The sequence below is a fragment of the Tympanuchus pallidicinctus genome, unplaced genomic scaffold (genome assembly GCF_026119805.1).
Source record: "Tympanuchus pallidicinctus isolate F22 unplaced genomic scaffold, pur_lepc_1.0 scaffold14, whole genome shotgun sequence".
Classification (NCBI taxonomy): domain Eukaryota; kingdom Metazoa; phylum Chordata; class Aves; order Galliformes; family Phasianidae; genus Tympanuchus; species Tympanuchus pallidicinctus.
Window position 1 is genome coordinate 9,525,244 of NW_026294659.1, and position 20,683 is coordinate 9,545,926.

The window sequence follows — 20,683 nt, forward strand, 5'->3', positions numbered from 1 at the left end:
GACATGAAATGTTTTTTCCTGACTCTCCAGCTGCTTTGAATTCAGCTGAAACACAGTGTCTTTCAGAGAAACCCAGCAAAAATGGCTCGCAGCAAACAAGGTTGGCCCACCTGCTGCTTGCTCAAGACTTGGCCAGATGAGGACAGGGATAAGGGATGATGGCACTTTCTGAAGAGGGGGCCATGTTGCTTCTCATGACAAGAAATGGAAGAAAGGGTGGGATGTGGGGGCCTGTGCTGATTCTCAGATGCTGCTGGCCCTCCCGCAGGCTCTCGTTGCTGGGCGCTTGAGCGTGCAAGAGCTAGAGCCAGACAAGCATGGAAAGCACAGAGTTTCTCCTCTTCTTCAACTTCATTTCCCTTAGGACAACAGGAGCTCCCCACGACCAGACTGAGCAGCCCAAAAGCAATGAGAAGTCTGAGAACAGCTCTGTTTGTTGTCAAGCACTCAGAACAGTTGGATAGGCCTTGGAGCCTTCCATTTTTTCCATCCTAAACACCAATGTATTGCAAGTACTAATGGCAGAAAACTCCTGTGGTTGGCTTACAGGCAAACTATTGCTAATTCACAAAGTGTGTCCAATGTTTAACTCTGATTGCCTTGCCAGTTGATCCACACAGCTCCATACAGAACAAATACTGGAACACAAATTATGTGTGCATAATTAAAAATCAGCAAGGCTGAGATATGCAGATCCTCTTTATCTCAGTAACTCCCCTTTCACATCACAGTGACCTGAATATATTTATATCAGCTGCATATACCAGCTGATGTGCAGTCTCCAGGTAGACTGCCTCGCAGAGCACTGATAATAGAGCATAATCAAGAAGACTTCATATTTTAACTCATCTTTTCCAACGCATGGAAACACACAAGCTCATTTATATAATAAAATCTTCTCCTTTATAATACGGTCTCCTTGTTAGGCGTGTTGAATCTAGTTATACCCATGTCCTCTTTAACTTTACTGGCTTATTTGTTCAGTGCAAATTAGCACAGCACAGCTGTTCTTTATGGACTGAAACTTCTACCTGGCACTGAAATGATCCTTGGATTTGTTTTATAAAGCTGTGGAAAAGCTCGACCTGTGATTATTTTTTTTAGCTTTAAAAATGACTTTTGTTTTTACATGCTTTTAGTGCTCTTTAATTGTGCTAGGGATTTAGCTGTATAATTTCCCTGTGTTGATCTGGAAACTACTCTTTCTGCCCTAAGATCCATGTGTGCGCTTGCAGCATGGAAAGTTCCAGTTTGTGATTCAAAATCTGCCATTCAATTAGATATGGACATTTTGACTTCAGTCTGGCAAAAACACTGCAGTGATTTCCCAACATCACAGATGCTTTATCTGCACACAAACCCTCCAGATGCTCATGTTGTCACATACATACTTTTGAAGGCTGTCCAGCAATGCTCCAAGATCCTAAAAGCATTTACAAAATCAAACTCAACTGCATTCATCAGCAGAGAAATCACACTGAACTATGATGAGAGTGAGGACACTGCAGTGAAAGCAATGGCCACGATGGGCAGGCATCAGCAGAAGCTGAGAACCTCTGGACACTTAGCTCACAGTGAAAAGGGACTTTCATTGGTCTCAACTGTTTTGTTCTTCACTCCAACAACCATCATTTGATTTTAAAGAAAGACAAGAGTAGGTTCAAAGCATTTAGGGCCTGACTCAAAGTTCTCCGCAATCATAAAGAAAATACCACTGCTGTAAATGGTGCTGGTGTAGACCAGTGATGTTAGTGTCTTTGACAAGACATCACATAAAAGGACATAATAAAACTCAATATATTGTTAAATTTCAATTGGAAAACTTTGTTTTCTAATGCTTTATTTTCACACCATTTAATACAATTTTTAATTTTGCTCGTAGCCCTTTCTGTTTGTTTCAAATCTTGCTGCTTAGGTCCATAACCAAGATCTTACAGAACAGAGCATTACTATGCTCAGCTGAGAGAAATATTCATCACACGCACTCCCACAGCCTTGCCCAAATTTCACTATGTTTCTTTGGACCCCCTGAGAAAGACCACAGCCTCATTTCTCTTAAGTAAGGAGGAAAAAAGTGTTTGCTTATCACAATGAGCAAGACTCAAGAACAAAAATGTTGCCTGCTCTTCCACATGGGAAATAGGCAGTCTCTACTGGGCCTTCTCTGCAAGGAAAGACCAAACCAAATGGATTTTCCCCTGCAGCAACAGAAATGACTGCCAAACTGTCCCCACTGAGACTGCCCCTCCATTTAAGTCATCTTCCAGTAGAGGAACGGAGCAGCCCATTGCCCTACTCAGTGCCAGCTAGACTGAGATGGATTTTCTTTTTCCACTCATCATTTTCTAAGTTCTGTTTCTGTCAGTGGAAAGGACTCAGGAGCATTCTCCAGGCTGTCAGTAAAGGAGGGTGGGGTTTCTGTGAAGAAGAAGTGATGAGCAATCAGAATCAGCCAAATCACTTAAGAGCAGCATTTGGAGGAGTTTAGGGAATTATGAGAGGTTTGTTTCAAAATTTCGTTCGATGCTGTATGTTGAGAGAGAAATAATATCTGGTGGAAATACCAATTCAGCACAGCATTAAGTGGGTACTTAATGTAAAGTTAAATATAACATTAAAATTAATTGAAGACAAATATAATTCACAAAATTCCCAGGAGTCTTTTCCCCTATTTCTTTGCATGGATTTATTGCTTACCTGACACAAGAAACCACCACACTGAATCTAGTCTTATTTTTTCCCTTCCAGGAATCAGTCAGAATCTATTTTTTTCACCCCAGAAAAAAATGCTTTAGGAAAAAAAATAAAAATCTTCCCCAGCCTCCTGCTTACGTACAAGATGTAGAAAGTAGTATGTGCAAGGGGTTATACCATGGATTTAACAGATACTCATAATTACATAAGTGTTTCCCAAATCAGAATTTGGAAGAGAAATTGGAACAAGCAGTAGAATGCTAATTATAGCCTACTGAAGTCACTGAAGTTGGCCTGGCACTACCACAGCTGAATTTGATCTGGCATGAGCACACATTGAGTGTTTGTTTTAAAAGCAGACGGGTACAGAGCATCAAAAGGAGAAAACTAGTATACTTTGATATATTCTTGTCTCAGAACACTGCTCAGGTTCCGAAGTAATAAGTTTGATACAATCTCTCAAATTCATCTATGCCACCCTGCATTCTTTAGAGGCTCGGGGAAAAAAATATGATCCAAAGAAAGAATAATAAATTTTGGATCTGAAAAATTTTAGATCCCAGGAGAGTAGCTATGCATGCAGATATAAAGTAGAACTGAGATGAATGGTAACCTCACCAACCTCAAGTGAGTCCAAAGGTGGGAAATCTTTTCTTTGCTGAGTCTCAGACACCCTTCTGGCCCAGCAGCACTCATCTAGAAGTAAAGCAAAAACAAATCCATAACATGAAATTACGACACAGGTCACAGCCAGCCAACAGCCATTCCCTGCCCTAAACTAAACTTGAACATGAATCTTATCACAGAATCATAGAACTGTTTGAGTTGGAAGGGATCCTTAAAGGTCACCTAGTCCAACCTCCCTGCAGTGAACAGGGACACCCACAGAACTATCAGGTTGCTCAGAGCCCCTCCTGTCTGACTTTGAGTGTCTCCGTGGATGGAGCACCCACCGCCTCTCCAGGTGAACCTGTGGGCAACCTGTGCCAGTATCTCACCACCCTTATCATAAGAAACTTCTTCCCCTACGTCCAGTCTAAATCTCCCCTCTTTAAGCCTGAAACCATTTCCCCATATCCTATCACAACTGGCCCTGCTAAAGAGTCTGTCCCCCTCTTTCTTATAGCCCCACTTTAAACACCAAACTGTAACTGCGCAAGGCTTAATGCACACATACTGCACACACTGTGAAAACCAACTTCCATAGTGGAGCACTGCAGGCTATGAAATGGCCCACTCTTTTATAAGTACTGTTCACAGCCTTGTTTATGGAATGCATTGTGTAAAGACCTTTGGCAGAGTTTAAAAAAAAAGAAAGCATGATTTAACTAACATAAGGATTTCAGAATGATAGGCAGGATTTGTTCCATTCTTCTGATGTAATTCCTTTATTTGCACTACTTACAAAGTTGGAAGAATAACGCTCATTCTTTCCTTCTACTTCAGTAGGCTGCTATGTACCATACATACAGTACACTGAATATGCAAAGCAGTATTCAGATATTTGGTATCATATTCAGTAATCGGAAAATTATGCTCCTTTAACTTCCAACTAGCTTTATTGGAAAATTATTTGCTTCAGAAAAATTGTGCCTGGCACTTTCAAAAACTGTATTGTGTGATAACTTTGTTTTAGTCTTTTATTGGTTTGTTAAGCCATTTCATATAGTGCTAATGATGCAAAACATTTTGTTTAATGCTTTGACGCTGCCTAACATGTTATTGCCCTGGTCTGCAAAACAAATACCTCTCCTTCAAAAAACATTACCACTATTTAATTTTTATTACATAAGTTTCAAAAAAATGCTGTCTCAGAACAAGTAATTTATAGATTAACTAATACTGCAACAGCTTCTAAACATCTCCACATTGTTCCAGAGCATTGGCCCAAGACATCACAGCACGAATTTTACAAGCTCTCATGTTTGGGACAAGTACTGTGATTTATCCACACCACAATGTCTTTCTTCAACAGCCAAACAGAGTACAGTACAACACAGTGTCACCACAGCATCAGCACACTGGAATGCTGAATTTATTTACAGAAGAATGTTCTAGGCAGAAGTTTTCCAATGAAAGAGACAGCGTAGTTTTGGGGGGTAACCCTTACTGGAACAAAGCTCCTTGTTCAGTGTCGAGAGAAAGTGACATTTCTGATTCTGACAGGACTCTTGACTGTAAAAACAGGGGCTGGAGCAAGTGGCAGAGGCAAGCTGAGCTGCTCTGGGAGAAAATACTGCAATGCTTTCTTACAATGGCAACTGACCAGCTGGTGGGACACCATCGCACCAGTGGGACCACCCTGAGATCTCAGCAACATTTTTCCAACCAGAGCTGCCAATGAATGTAGCCCTGTATTTCTCACTTGAGGTCAGAGAAAGAACGGGAACAAATTAAACACCCAGAATTCCTGCATGGTGGCACAGAACCATACCAGAGGTACTGCACTTGATGTATGTGGAGCTCCCAAACCTCCTCTCAGGCACCTCACTAATACACTTACTTCAACTAGAAATTTCCTCTTCCTTGAGTTGTTCTTCAATTCCAGCAGGTAATTACAAATCATCCTTGGCATCAGAACTGCTGTGATGCATTGCAGATTCATCTATTCCTTTTGGGCAGATGTCTATGGCATCACAGTCCCAGCTCAGCTGCTGATGCTTCTATATTGTTCCTAGTGAATGTAGCAGCATTTTGGGCTTCATTTAGATTTTGAATACAGGGAGGTAAATATTTTTACATGCTCCAAGATCCATGAGAAAAACAAACAAACAAACAAACAAACAAACAAACACTGAATTCTGCAAATGCACACTAGACATGGTTACATGATTAATATACATTAAAATAGTACATAGGACCTGTATAATATGGTCTTTAGAAGGTAACTGTCTATCAGAAAGACCTTTCTTCTCATAGGTTTTACTATGTTTATTTTTTTCTAAGAAAAAAGCAAAATTAAATTAATCAATCTAAAGTAATTTTTACAAATCTCCAAAATAGTAGGTTTTTTTAAATCAATTTTCTCCACTATTTCAGATTATTCAGATTATTTTCCAGATTGTGAGAACTGTTTCACCAGTTCTTGGCAGAATTGTTCACTTTGAGGCTGTTTCTTTCTGCATGAACTATAGCTTGTGTTAGGATACTGTATGAAAGACATTTTTATTTGACATTTCATAGAGGCTTATCTTTATATTTCATTTCAAGTCACTTCATTCAAACCAGTTGAGATTATCCATCTCACCCCAAGTCCACAATGGCTAGGAATGCTTCTTCACAGAGCTGGTCAACCAAAGCCCTCCATTTTCTATTTTTAAGACTGCTTCCTTGTTTACATCTGAGAGCCTCTTTGACCAGTTTGTTTCTTTCACCTTTTCATAAACTTTTTCTCTTCCCAGAGGAAGGAAAGTTCCCTTGGCTTGAGCTCCAGTTAATGGAGACAGCACAAAGAAGGGCAGGAATGCAGAATTCTTCTGGCAACAGCAGCAGCTGTATTAAAATGAGTGTTTAATCATGGCCTCTGAACTTAGATGTAAGGCTAAGAGATGCAGTACAGCCTGAGCTCACCAAATGCTATCAGGTCACTGCAATGGGAAGACTTCTGTTGCCCTGTGCCCACCTATGCATTCTTGCCTCTTCCTGTGCCCTAGCTTTGGTGTTCATCTCACTTCTCAACAAGTCAGTTCAGCTTTCCAAAGTTCAGGAAAACAAGCTCTGCAAAAAATAGCTTTCTGCAGAGCTAAGAGATGGGTTAAAGTAACAACACAGTGACTGCCATCCACGTCAATGATGCTTTTAGCCACTGTTCACCAGAAAGGCTTGCTAGTGGGGCAGAACTGGGCCCTACAGGACGGACACCAAACAAAGCGCCCTTGAGAGGCTGTGTTTTATTTAACTTTTGGTTTGAGAACAAATCCATAGAGTGCAGCAGTATTTTCGACCACAAGATGGTGCCAAAATTGTTCACTACGAAGTGATGCTTACTGAAACCATCCACCGAAGTCTGCTGGCAAATCTGCTTTGCTTAAATCCTTTCTGCTAAAATTAAGAAAGTATGAATGAAAATTTAATGACCAAATCAACTATAATTCACATGCATCATGAACACATGCATCACATTCTCTCCACATTCTCAGGAAAATCCTGTTTTGTTTTGTTTTTTTTTTTTTCTCCCAGGCTTCCTTCCTCTTTAGTGCAATAGCCTTAATCTATAGAGCTGTGTAAATTTAATTAAATCATGTCTCTTTAAAACCACACTCTCTGCCTACCCTCAATGCCATTATAGCACATTCAAGTGTGTTTTGATTATGCCAACTTCATCAAAATATAGTGAGTAATGAGACCCTGAAACTACTGAAATGAGTATCTCTTTGGTGGGCATTACAGATGACCATTTTCCTCAGACCTGTCAAGTGAGAAAGATATGCTTGCCAGATTGCAGTGCTGTGTACGGGAACAACATGTTTGTAAAACACATTTCTTGAAATCGCCCATGGTCACTGAATGCAGACAGATCACTCACGGGCTGAGAAGGCTGCATAGGCCAAAGTACAGGGGGAGAAAGGCAAAGTCCTTATCCATGTCAGCTGCCTCACTGATACCTTATTCCAGTCGTTAACACTGTTCAGGCTGCAAACACCGCAGCATGAGGATTGCCCTCTATGGCATGCTGACCTCCAGTGAGCCCTAAGGTCCTGGCGAAGCAATAAACAAACTTGTGGAGAGAACTGCTATGAAAACGTGGCAGAGTATGTTGTTTTATGAAGAACATATAGGATCTAGCAAAAAAGACAATAAAATAGGCTTCTTGTGCATATTTTGTGTCTCGGTCCCACATGTGAGAAAGCTAGTAATCACTTTTAAAGCAACAAAGTCAGCTATCGACTGACAGAAGACAAAGGCACTTTTCTTTCATAAACAGGTTTGGAAAACACCTCCACTTCTTAGAGAGGGCAGCATTTACACTTTTCATATGATTTCAGTCTTCAGGAAATCAGCTCTGATGCAGCCTAGGTCTTAGCTCATTAACAAAGGGTGTTTTGTTTTTCCCGAGCCCTTTAGAAATTGAGATGCCATTGATTAATTTAGTCTTGGTGACCACTGTGGCAGGAATGCAGTTTCTGCTCACATAGATAGAATTGGCAAACAGGGACAGGAGAGCTGAAACCACAAAGTAGTTCAGTGGCAGGGGCTAACAGTTCTTCATTTGAGACTCATTGCTTGCAAGCAGTGTAAACAGACAGCCAAGATAGGCACATGTGCTTCTAATCAATCATCTCACCTCCTGGACTCCCAGCAGTCCCAAAACTGCCTGTCAGGCTCTTGGACCTGTTCCGTTCCCTAAACACACAGGCGAGGGGATGTCCAACCATCCTGTGTTAAGCACATGTTCTGTTGGCATGCCAAGATGAGAAAGTGCCACAGAAGACAGTGTTTTATGTTCTCAATTTTATTTTAAAAGTTTATGCTTCATTTCTGTGCATAAATTTTCCGTGACAGTGTAATGCCTGGTACCAAAGGGAATGATTCTGGACCTGGTAGCTCTAAATCACAGAATCATAGAATGGCCTTGTAGCTCTAAATTACAGAATCACAGAATGGCCTGGGTTGAAGAGGACCACAGTGATCACCTAGTTTCAACCCCCCTGCTATGTGCAGGGTCACCAACCACCAGACCAGGCTGCTCAGAGCCACATCCAGCTTGGCCTTGAATGACTACAGGGAATGGTTACCCTGTGCCAGGAACTAATTCTCTCCTGCAGAGTATGACTGGCCTGGTGTCTGCAATAGTTATGCAAATATTCCTCAGTTACAGCAGGATTTGAGAAATGATGGTTGAGAGGATTACTTCTGCTAGCAACCACAGTAGCGATACAAAGAACCCAATTGATGAGGCAACAGTCCAGTACAGACAAATGACTGGCTCTTTGACTTAGTCCTTTTCTCATACTCCCTCTTCTACCATCATTTCGTCTTCAATGCTGTTAGTATAGACAGAGCTGGAGGCAAAGGCAGCGTCTAAACACCACATGAGCAATTGCCGCCGCAGACGTTTTTGCACAGCACAGTGCTCACCCAGGCAGTCAATTCTGCTATTTTGCCTACAGCTGGCACTTTGATTCTGTGACTGCTACTACCAGTATATGGCTTAATAAATATTATTTCTGACCTAATGTGCATGTTGTCTCATTTTATTACTTTTTTTTTTTTTTTCTTCACTTGCCGTGAGCTCAAAAAGAAATCAGTTTCAATAGAGTAATGTTACTGCGTGTAGACCTGGTCACAAATACTGCTCTCATGGCTACAAAACCCACTCTGCGTAGCACAGCTGGGATCTCAATGAAGCCTGGAGAAAAAACAGCGAGAGCTCTGGCAGCCTGTAAAGCGGCGGTGTGATGTGCTGATACCAGCGGGCACCCGAGAGCAGTGAGCAGAGTTACAGGGACCTAATGGCTTCATAATGAAACACACTGCTCCTGTGTGCTACTTCCTCACAGGAAAAAGAACAACCAAAACACACAAAAAAACAGGAACTGGAAAACACAAGAGAAAAGAAAGATTTGGTCATAAGCTACGTTTCTAGTGCGATTTCAGAAAGCAATTCAAAGTAGAAGAAAAGGAATGAAAGAAACACTCAAATGAAGCCCTTTAATTTAAATTATTTCACAGAATCACAGAATGGTTTGGGTTGGAAGGGACCTCAAGGATCATGAAGCTCCAACCCCCCTGCCACATGCAGGGCCACCAACCTACCCATTTAATACCAGACCAGGCTGCCCAGGGCCCCGTCCAACCCGGCCTTGAACACACAACTTCGTTAAAGCAGCCTTATTCGCCCTGCGCCCTGCTTTTACCCCTCACACTTGCAACCAATGCTCTCTACTTGGCTGTCTCGACCTACCCCACACCAGCCTACGCCCCACAGCCGCGGAGCTCTGACACGGAGCCCTCGCTCCCCGACTGGCTTGCTCAGCTGTCAATCAGAGCTTCTTCCCACCCCCCGCTCAGAGCCCGCCCGCCCGGTCCGCAGCTCCTCCCAACTCAGTGGGAGGGGAAAGGCTTCGATTGGACAACTCAGTTGTCCATTCGTTCCTGTGAGGTTCCGCCTCCGATTATACGGCGAGTGGGGGAAATGGTGCAGAGCTCTCCCGCGATCTGATTGGCAGAACGGAAACGCCATTCAAACCAAGGCTCCTCCCCCTTCGCGGCAGCACCCAGCTGACCGCTCGGTCCCGTGAGAAGGCGGGGGTGGTTTCGCTGCCGAATGGTCAGATCCACCGTCACTCCCCTGGAGTCCCGCCCCGCCGCCCGAACCTCGCCTGCGGATTGGTCGCGGCGCCTGTCCTCTGCAGGCGGGTTCTAGGGGTTTTCGGTGCGGCGCTGCAGCGCGGCGTTTTCTCGGCGGGGTCTGGCGGCACAGCGGGCGGTATGGCTGTCCGCGGTCTGGGGGTGGCTCTGCTGCTGGCTTCGGCCTGTCTCGCTGGTGAGCTGACGGGGCCGGGCCGTGAGGGAGCCGGGCCGCGGCTGTGGGGACGGGGCGGGGGCTGCAGTCTTGTGAGCCTCTGGCCTCGGGCCCGTCATTCTGACCGGTGCGGCTATCACCGGGCCTCGGTGGTGTCGGGCGAGGGAAGCTCGGTGTGAAATGCTGCAGGCTGAGCCGATGGTGAGGCCGTACCTCCGATGTTGGGCCTCTCGCTGCAGGAAAGACATTGAAGCCCTGGAGCTTGTCTGGGGAAGGGCAGTGAAGCTGTGAGGGGTCTGGAGCACAAGTCTGATGGGGAGCGGCTGAGGGAGCTGGGGTTGTTCAGTCTGGAAAAGAGGAGGCTCAGGGAAGGCCTTATTGCTCTCTACAGCCACCTGAAAGGAGGTTGTGGTGAGGTGGGGGTTGGCTTCTTCTCCCATGTAACAGCGATAGGATGAGAGGGAATAGCCTCTTCCTCCAGGAGAGGTTCAAATTGGATATTAGAAACAATTTCTTCTTAGAAAGAGCAGTGAGGCAGTGGCACAGGCTGCTCAGGGAAGTGGGGCAGTCACCGTCCCTGCAGGTGTTCAAGATCCGTGTGGATGTGGCGCTGAGGGTTGTGGGCAGTGGGCATGGTGTGATGGGCTGCTGGTTGGACTGGGTGATCTTAGAGGTCTTTTCCAACATTAGTGATTCTATGAAAAACGCATATAGCAATTTTGTGAATTCCTTCTTAAGCAAATGGGCTTGGAAGCGTTGCTGCCACACAGAGCATGGGGGTATGAACTGCTATGCCATTAACATTGACAGCAGGCCATCCAGTGAACAGGTACCAACGTAAAACTAAGCCATATTTGGATCTACACTCTATGCATCTGTCAGTCCAGCCCATTTTCCTCCTGCTCTCCTTTTACTTATGCACAGTACTTTGGTCCTGTGGTGTTTGTTGTAATATGGCTCAGTTTACTGTCAACACTGTATGCAGAGTCACAACAGGCTTTGAAGCAACATCCTCAAGGTCAGATTGGTTGTCATTTTTCTTAGCATTCGTTTAACATCAGTGTACCACTTTTTTTTTTTTTTTTTTTCCCTTTTGCATTTGCCTGTTGATAGACACATTTGCACCAAGTATGTTTTAAAATGAGTTCAGCTGGGTGCTTGCATGCACACAGCATTGCCGTCATATGTGTGAAATTGAACTATCCCATCTCTCATTTTTATGGAGTCTGCTCTGACTTTATTACAGAATAAATATCAACCCACTGTACTGACTTCAGTACTGACTTTCAGCCTGCTTTGTTACTGAGGGTAATGTGGAATAGAGTGAAGGGGGATCCCAATGTGAGAGGTCCTGTGGGTTGTGGCTGTGCATTGCCAGCCTTGGTCCAGCACAGCATGATGGAAAATAAATGTCTTGTGGCCTTCTGTGCCCGAGAGGGCAACTGGAACTGTTCTGCAGGAGCTGGATCGCTACTGGCAGCTCTCTGCTTCAGCCAGCACAGGTGGACTTAGCTGGTCTTGTCTGCTTTGGGTTCAGTGTCTCAGGCTGTTGTCTGCACAGAAAGAGTTTCTATGCCAAGCAGTTCAGGAAAAAATCAGCTGTGCTGATGTGTAGCAGGGTGTTTTGAGCCTTCCTGACTTTGCTGAGGGCTGGCTTCACTGTGTCTGTATTGTAACACTTAAACCACTGGTGAGTGTGCCTATATGTACCGTACTGTTGCTTTAATCCAAATGTGGATTTGTCCATTCTTAGTCTTAGCTATATAGAAACCTTATCCTGTGCTCCAGAGAACAAAAACAAACGTTACTCATTACTTAACTCTGCCTAGGTGGATAGCTGTGAGAAGGACAAGAATGAATGAAGAAGACCGTAAGAAATTGACAGCACTTTTTGCTTGGTTTTAGGTGTGTGTGGGGATGAGTTCAGTATCTTACGATCACCTCAGTCAGTTGTTTTTCGAGATGGAGGCTGGCCAATCCCTGGCGATCGGATCCCAGATGTAGCTTCGTTATTCATGGGCTTCTCTATTGAAGAGGTAAGTTTGAGGTCTTGGCTGCAAAATGACTCTAGAATTACAGAGCTGTTCGGTTAACGTGCTTCCTGTCATGTGTTGGAATATATAAGATATTGTCCTGTTTGTTGTGAGGCGTGCATGACTTAACAGAGTGTGGTTTCCAAGCACAGAGTTGTATTGGTCATATGAGCAGAAAAAGGGGCTGTGCTTGCTGGCTAGTTTGAGTCATCAGCTACAGAAGGAAGCAAGGCTGCAGAGCCTTTAGCAGTGTTCTGCAGTTGTTCTGTGACCCATCTGCATGCGTTCCTGCCCCTGTGCACTTAGCAGACAGTTTCACTTAGGATGCTTAGGAAATAATCCAAAGACTTGAAAACCTAATTTGTTTGCCAAATTAGACCTTTGAGTGTAGCTTTAACGATATTTGACTTATGGCAGGTGAGTAGGTGCCCATGGCTTTATTCCACATTGCCCAGTGAATCTTCCCTTTGGCTTCAGAAGGGGTGAGTGGCTACTGAAGTAGCACATGAAAGTTTTTAGTGGCAAGGTGTCTCCAGCAGTGTCCATGCAAGCAGGTACTCAAAGCAGCAAGTTGGGATATTCTTGCAGTGCTAGCAAGGGAAGCTGTTTCCTGTTTCTTCCATATTGCAGCTGGTCAAGAGGCCTGGTAACTCTGTTTTGAATACAGGCCTGTTTAAAATGTATTTAGGAACTTGTCTGAAAGTACTGTGCTGTCAGTTATGCTTGTAATTGTGACATTAGTGATAAAGAATACTTAAGCTTAGTAATCACAGTACGTATACATGTAATATTTTATCAAGAAAAAGAGCAGTACTGCATACATTGCATGTAAAGAAGCTCACCAGAGTAGTGGGTTTTGGCTCATTTAGAGAACTTGACTTTCAGCATACTGGTCATCCTCGTGTAGAACATACTTATGAAGAGAAAGAGGTGATTTGATACTCATTCTGTTCCATTAGCAAAACTAGGAATTGATTTGCTTTTATGGATCCACAGAACCATTTAGAAATAGTTCTTTTTTATTCTTATTCTTTCAATCCTAGAAGAAGGAAGGAAGCTCTTCAAATTGCTTTAGGTAGTTAAACCCTGAAATTGAAAGCTGCTATCAGCGTTGTCACTAAGGCAGAGGTTACAATGTAGGCAGCTTCCCATATTGGTATTGAGAGTGCCAAGAGTCCATAATGCTCATTTTGCAGTTTACATCAAGGCTGTAGTCTAGGAAAAGAACCTGATGGTGCAGCAGGTTGGGATTTTAGAATACTGCATCACACTGGAAATTCTCACATACAGTCACAAGGTGTTCTTTTCTTGTTATGGGAAGGTCAAACTGAACCTTGTTTTTGTCTCTATCGATGCTGTAAAAGGTTTCTCTTTTATTGGAAGCGATACAGTTCATAATATCAATGGTATTTCAAATCCAAACCCCAAATAATTTGGTTTCATGAAGCTTAGGCGTTTATATTTTTTACACAAATGGAGAATCTTGTTTGAATTCAGTGCCTGAAAATTTGTAAGTGGTGAATTGTCTAACTAACATTCCTCCCTGTATTTCTTTCTCATATTGAATTATCAAGATGTCAGTATTTTAATGTGCCCAAATATATTTTGGTGCTATTTTATGAGGGTGTTGGTTTTTTGTTTGTTTGTTTGTTTTAGAATCAAAGCTTCACTTTCTAAATAAAGCCTGTTCTTCTGCTTTAGTTATGGTATTTATCTCTTGAAATATTTGTTCAGTGCTCTCAGTGCATGCTTTCTTATGAACTTGCTGATAGCTTTTAGACTAACAGTTTCTTCATGATTAACTTGAGAAGTAGTGTTGTTTTGTAAGGTGAAAGTGTTCTTGTGGTACATCCTTCCCCATGAATTTCCAGCAGGCTGTCCTGTACAGAGATATCTACAAGATACCAATTAATTCTGCTGTAGTGATCAGGATGGGTTCTTTTGTCTTTCTTCCTCTCAAATGGTGGTGGTTGTTGTAGTTTGTTTTCACTGTTCTCTAATAGGACCTTCCCTGGCCTGGGCTTGCAGCAGGCGATCTGTTTCACAGGCCCCGAGCTGCCGTGTTAGTGACTGTGAAAGGAGTGGACAAGCTGACACTGCCTGCAAAAGGAATCTCTTACCCTATTGAGAATGTGAGTATGCACATCTGGAGCAGTCATGCAACTCCTACATTCTGGTTACAAGGCTTCCTACCATAGTGCTTGATGTTCTCATCATTTTGACTTTGCTTGAAGTTCACGTATCCCCCTTTGAATGATGGTCAGGCTGTAGCCATGAATAACCCAGCCTGACTCTGAGTTAGGCTTTCCTTTTTGGGTCCAATAAAACTGGTTGAAGATTGCCAGAACCAGACCACATAGCATATCTAACGTGCAGAGCCCTTAAATATGAAGAAATCTTCAGTCATATTCACACTTGTAACTTCATGAAAGTTCTGAAGTGTACTTTGTCCGTATTTTCTGTATATCCCATTAATAAAAAAAGGTTTCTAGTCTTTATTTGTTTCAAAAATTGCTGCTGTGGCTTCAGATGAGCTGTCCCAGAGTTGCTCTGGCAAACTACTAGATCTCCAGTATTCATGAATAATTCCAAATGATCATCACTGAGTCACTAGTTTCTGTCTTACCCAGAAATCTAACTAGGCTTTGTGTTTCAGGCTGTTCCTTTCAGTCTGGACAGTGTTGCGAATGCTATTCATAATTTGTTCTCTGAAGAAACTCCTGTAGTCTTGCAGCTGGCCCCCAGTGAGGAAGTGAGTATTGCTTCGCCTCTGATAGCAGATGCTCCAGGTGGTAAAACAAACTTGTATGAGTGGAGCAAAACCAGTTACTATATGAAAATATTTTGCTTTGGAGGGTGATTTTCAAGTATGGCTGTTGATTATTGCGTGGTTGGAGGAGGTGAAGAGCTAGCAGGGGGTTGGTAGAGTTAGGGTAGTTTGATTAGGTTGTGGTTGGACTTGATTATCTTGAAGGTCTTTTCCAACCTGAGCGATTCTATGATTCTAACTTCTGTTCTTGTTGTGCAATGGCTGTTCCTGCAGCGAGTGTACATGGTGGGCAAGGCAAACTCTGTATTTGAAGATCTTTCTGTCACGCTGCGCCAGCTGCGGAACCGCTTGTTCCAGGACAACTCCATTCTCAGCTCCCTTCCTCTCAACTCACTCAGCAGGAACAATGAGGTAAAAAAAGCCATAAGGAGTACTTATAGAGTTAGTGTTTTTTCCTAAGATGCTTTTCTATTTTCCCATTTTTTCCCTGTGCTGAAAACTCCCCCTTCTTTTCCTAATTGACTTGTAAGAACTAAGGTTTAAGTTCTTGTGTAAGCTTTATTCAAAGAATAATTTCCTTGTAGCAAGTTTTGATGCTGCAACAGATACAGACTGTTCTAAAATATGTAGAGTTAAAACATAACGAGGATTCTCAAACTCTGGTGCCATCAAAGCAATTATTCACCTTTGACTTTGTCTCCAGGTTGACTTACTTTTTCTCTCAGAACTGCAAGTTCTACGTGATATTGTAACCCTGGTAAGACTTACTTTTTATTTTTAAACACTTCAGTTACATTTGAGATCACAGACTTCACACACATTATTTAAAGGTAGTGAATCCATGGCCAGGGTACTTGCAACCAGTGTTATACACTCAGGTGTGTCATTACTGGCTTGCATCAGTTTAAATAATGCATTCTCAAAGTATTTGTTACTGATGGAAGAAAGTGGGAACTTTGGTCACTTGTAGCTTCTTTTGTGTTCTGTTTACTGAGAGCAGAGGACATCCTAAATTACTGTTTCTCCATACCCACAAGAAGTATTCCATGAGAAACTTGCAGAGTTTCCCTTATTTTCTTACTTGAGAAGCATAATGGTAGTTAAAAACATGCTCTGTGCCCTGTCATCTACTTCAAAATGTCACTAATGTTTGCTCAAAAAGGATGCAGTGACTTATGTGGCATGAACAGTGGTAGTGATAGAAATGTTACAACAGAGAGATGAGCTTTTAATTATGATCTTTTAAAGCAAGAAGCTTCTCTCTCTTGCACTATGGAGCTCCTGTCTTGTTGTTGGTTTTTTTTTTTTTTTGTTCTAAAAATTCATGTTAGGTGAAGGACTGGTTGAAAGAAATGAGGTAAAATAACTTGTTTTGGTCTTGCTGATCAGAAATGCCATAGTTGAAGTCTATGGAAGATAGGAACAGATTGCATTGCTTGTTCTTGGAGGCTGTTCCCATCTGCAGTCAAATGTCAGTGCTGCAGCTGGGCTGAGTCCCAGCAAACTGATGTTGTGACAGTGTTCCTAAAGTGACGTGTTTATGAATGGAATTCTTTCTGCCCTCCACGGTGTGCCAAAGCTGTCCCGACACAAGCACTTGGCCAGAGATCATTCTCCAGACCTGTATTCCCTGGAACTGTCCGGTTTGGAAGAAATTGGAAAACATTATGGGGAAGACTCTCAGCAATTCAAGGATGCTTCTCAGATTCTTGTGGACACTTTGCAAAAGGTATACTTCCTGTCTAACCAACAAAACTCACACCAATACCATGGAAGTCATTTTTTGTGTTAACTACAAGGGAGTTAGCTTACTGACGTGTGCTCTGTTATGAGCTATCACTTCATTAGTCTTGTGGCTTGACTTGTGCTTGGGTTCTGGTTTTGCTTCTTTTTTTCCCCCTTGTTTTGTTTTGTTTTTTAATGCAGTTGTTACAAACTTCTCACCCTATAGAATCACATCAATGATTTTCACTGTTTTGGATAAAGGAGTGGGAATCTATTAGAACTCCTATAAACATGAGCTCAATAGGTCTGTTTTCCCCAAACAAACATCTTTCACTTAAAAACACTGCTATGTTTCACTGAGTCTGGCCTAGTGAAATGTGAAAATTTTTTTACCCCAGGGTGCAGTGTTTTGTTTCCCCTTGCCACAAAGTTGTATAAATCTAAACATCCAGGGCTCTAAGAAAATAACTCTTTAGCTATGGTCTTCCATAGTGATGAACTAAAATTCTTTACTAAGACCTGATGCCAGTATGTTTTGAGTGTCAAAAGTGTGATGGAGAAGTGTAAAAGCATGAATTTAACAAGTTGAATAACTGTTTAATGTAGGAGATGTAAGCCAGTTGAAACTTAGTTGGTGGAACTGTAAGACAGTGGTGTATCAGGTTTGTTTTCTTTTTTAACCCAGTCTTGATAATCCTGAAGCTGACATGTTGTGGTTTATCTTGCTAACAAAGCCCTCTTTGGTTCTAAATTAAATCTCTTTGTCTCTTTCAGTTTGCAGATGAGATGTATAACTTGTATGGTGGGAATGCAGTAGTAGAATTGGTGGCTGTAAAGGCATTTAATTCTCCCCTCACAAGAAAAACTCGCTCCATTCTTCAGTCTTCACAGGTAGGATCTGTACTTGGTTCTCTGTCTTGCCTATTGAAAGCGTGAATGCATCCAAACTGCATCACTTCCTTACTTGAGTAAAGCTTTGTTTTTTAAGGACTAGGATACTGACTGATGTAGGCAAGTCTTCATCGACTTTCATGAGGCTCCTGTCAGCTCATTCCTTTGGATTCCATTAATGTCAGTCATGGAATCACTTCAGCATTTTGTGCCCTGGCGTCAGAATCGCTGGACAAAAATGCATCTCTTTTCTTTAGACTGTTTGGCTTTTTGATGTAATCAGCACCTGTTTTGTATACAGACAGACTTTAAAATAATGCACTTATTTTCTTTGTTACAGGCTGATACAGATAATCCATATAACCTTGCCTATCCGTATAACTACAACTACTCTGTAATCTTCAACATTATTCTGTGGATGATGATAGGCCTTGCTTTAGCTGTGATAGTCATCTCCTACAACCTCTGGAACATGGATCCTGGGTATGACAGCATTATTTATAGGATGACGAATCAGAAGATAAGAATGGATTGAACTAAAACTGTATTCCAGCACAGGGAAATGATGAGTAAGATCTCCTTTAAGTTGAGTGAAAACAAATATGTGGTTAATCGTGGAATTTTAAAAGGTGTATTTATTTCTAAGTATCTTGTTTTTCCTCCTCTTAAGCCTATTTTAATAGTTAGTAAGTAGCGCTAGATTGGATTTAGAAGTTCAAATCTACTTGTTTAAGAAAGTAAAAATCCCCCAAAGTAAATGTTATTAAGGTAACATCATTCCATTTTTTTATCATGTTTTGGAAATGCCCTGCACTGCCCGTGACTGTGTGCAAAACAGATAAACTGAAATGATGACAGCAAGAGTTGTTTGAAACTTCTCCACAGAGAGGTGATGAGTTATAGCTAAATTGTTATGTTGTATATTATGAACCAGTTGTAAATGTTTGATGTAAATATTTATGACGTAACTTTAGAGAGGATAGTCATTATTCTTTAGTAATATATGAAATGCAGAAATATTTCTATAGGATTAGGAAACTAGTGGCAGAAATGGCATTTGGATCACATGATGATGGCTTAAATGTGAATCACAGCCAGAATGGCTGGGCTTACCTTGAGCTTTAATAATTTGGAGATAGTGTGGCTGGGCTGTACAGTAGAGAGTCTAGAAATATCAAAATAGCACCAGTCTGGTCATGGTATAACATTGCATACAGCTAAAAGTTCCTGTTAGGATGCTTCGTATTCCTTCCATTTGTGTTGATATTATTTAAAAACAAAAAAGCAAAAAAAAAAAAAGCAGACTTTTTGATGATAAGACTGGACCAACACCTGATTTAAATATACCTGGATTGTAGTCCTGCTTCCATCGTTCAATAAAACAAAGAATAGTTCCTGAATGTGTTTGCTGTTTGTTGGTTCGTAGGAATGGCTGCTTCTCTTCAGTACTGCTGCCCACCTGAGTGGAGCAGGTGCAGCCAGCTGTCTTTGTCTGACATGGGCCCATTTGAGATAGAGTAAGCTTTGAATTTTCCCACTACTGATTGCTGGTTCTTATGTCCTGTTGTATTATTTCCTGTGTTCCTTAAGCTCAAGCTCCATTTCTGAGGTCTCTGCGTGAACTTCCTGGTCAGTTACACCTTTGCCACAACGTGCAGTTGTGCTGGGATGAGCTCATGTACCAAAAGAAATGAGGAGCTCATCTCTCCCACAAGAATAAGTGTATCTCGGGGGTAAAAGATATTATATTGTGATTCTTGTAGGCCAAGTACTGTTGTGTCACACACTTTGTTAGATAAAACAAGCTCTACAGCTGCTGTCTGATACCAGGACTAGCAATGGTTTTGCAAGCTGAGGTTAGCAGCCCTGATAGTGCCTTATTTTAAGCAAGGTGGATTATTGGTTGCCTGAAAATCAGCTGTGGTAAAGCCTTTTTGGTGAGAATTTACTTCAGCTTGAGTTTCATGCTGTTCTCCATCCAGTTAATTGCTAGTTCACTTGATTCAGAGTTCCTCATCAGATTAGTAGTGCACTTCAGATACTGGCAAAGAGTTTTACAGGATCCTACTGTTTAAGGTGACTGCGTAACTAATTGTGTTTTAACATCTGCATTCCAGATATACCTGCATAGCTACAATGCATTCAGTCGGAAGTTTGCAATACTGAATTTGTGTAAATGAAGGACTTGCCATTGCACTGATAATCCCTCAGAGCTCTTTTCCACCTTCTTGATGTTGCTGCAGGCTCTAATTTTGCTTTTTACTGCTGCTTTCCACCATCTGTTTGAAGGGCACTTTCAAATTCCCACTTCCTGTATTAGCAGTTGCATTTGTTCATATCGTGGCTGTGGGCCCCCAGTGGGTCCTGAAGGTGTTTTTGAGCACTCCAATGTGCTTCTTAAATAACACTTGCTTTATACAGGACAGACTACTTGTAGAATCACTGTAAAGCCATTGTGCTTTAGTTGGAGCAAGATGTTATGCTATACAGTAATACTGATTCTTCACTAATCTAATCTGTGGTTACAACACAGATTCCTGAGCCAGGAATAGCTTTTTTGCATTTAGAACTCAGTTAACTGGAATGAAAGCGCTGTCTCCACCACTAGACCTGCTATTGATCATTCCCTTTAGGTTTAATCTTCCTAAGAATGTAAACTGCCATATCACAAATCTTCTCACAGAAATTGCAGGCTTTGCAAACCCCCCCTCAGGGAAAGCAATGAAACTGGCACGTGAAGCTCTGAGGAGGACAGCAGTGAGAGCAAAAGCCCACAGTTGTGTTTCCCAAGGAGAAATTAGCACAGTTTCTTCAGAGCACTCTCACAAAGCCAAGAAAGGTGAGGAATCAAAGGATTCAGGGTGTTCCTGATGCTGGTGGAGAGCTGGCTGCCAAAGAGCACTCCATCCCCAGGCGGCTGATCTAAGGGGAGCCTGGGTCAGATATCTGGGTTCAGGCTTATTTTATACCTTGTCCAGTTTTGCAATGGGAGAGGATGAGAGTTTGGGTATCTGTCCTCATAGTGTGCCAGCATTCATGAAAAAGGAGAGAAGTCTGAGGTGGTTGAAGCCTGAGTGTTGCTTTTGATAATTAGAAAAGAGAAAG

General features: G+C 42.2%; 1 protein-coding gene across 1 annotated transcript; it reads left to right on the forward strand.

The window, feature by feature from the left end:
* The first annotated feature begins 10,037 nt into the window (after window positions 1–10,037).
* ATP6AP2 (ATPase H+ transporting accessory protein 2) lies at window positions 10,038–18,978 on the forward strand. Its single transcript, XM_052674120.1, has 9 exons — window positions 10,038–10,180; window positions 12,065–12,195; window positions 14,196–14,324; window positions 14,849–14,944; window positions 15,236–15,373; window positions 15,666–15,719; window positions 16,542–16,691; window positions 17,462–17,578; window positions 17,919–18,978. Exons 1-9 carry the CDS (start codon window positions 10,126–10,128, stop codon window positions 18,111–18,113), a joined length of 1,065 nt encoding a protein of 354 aa, XP_052530080.1. The 5' UTR covers window positions 10,038–10,125; the 3' UTR covers window positions 18,114–18,978.
* The last annotated feature ends 1,705 nt before the right edge of the window (window positions 18,979–20,683 follow it).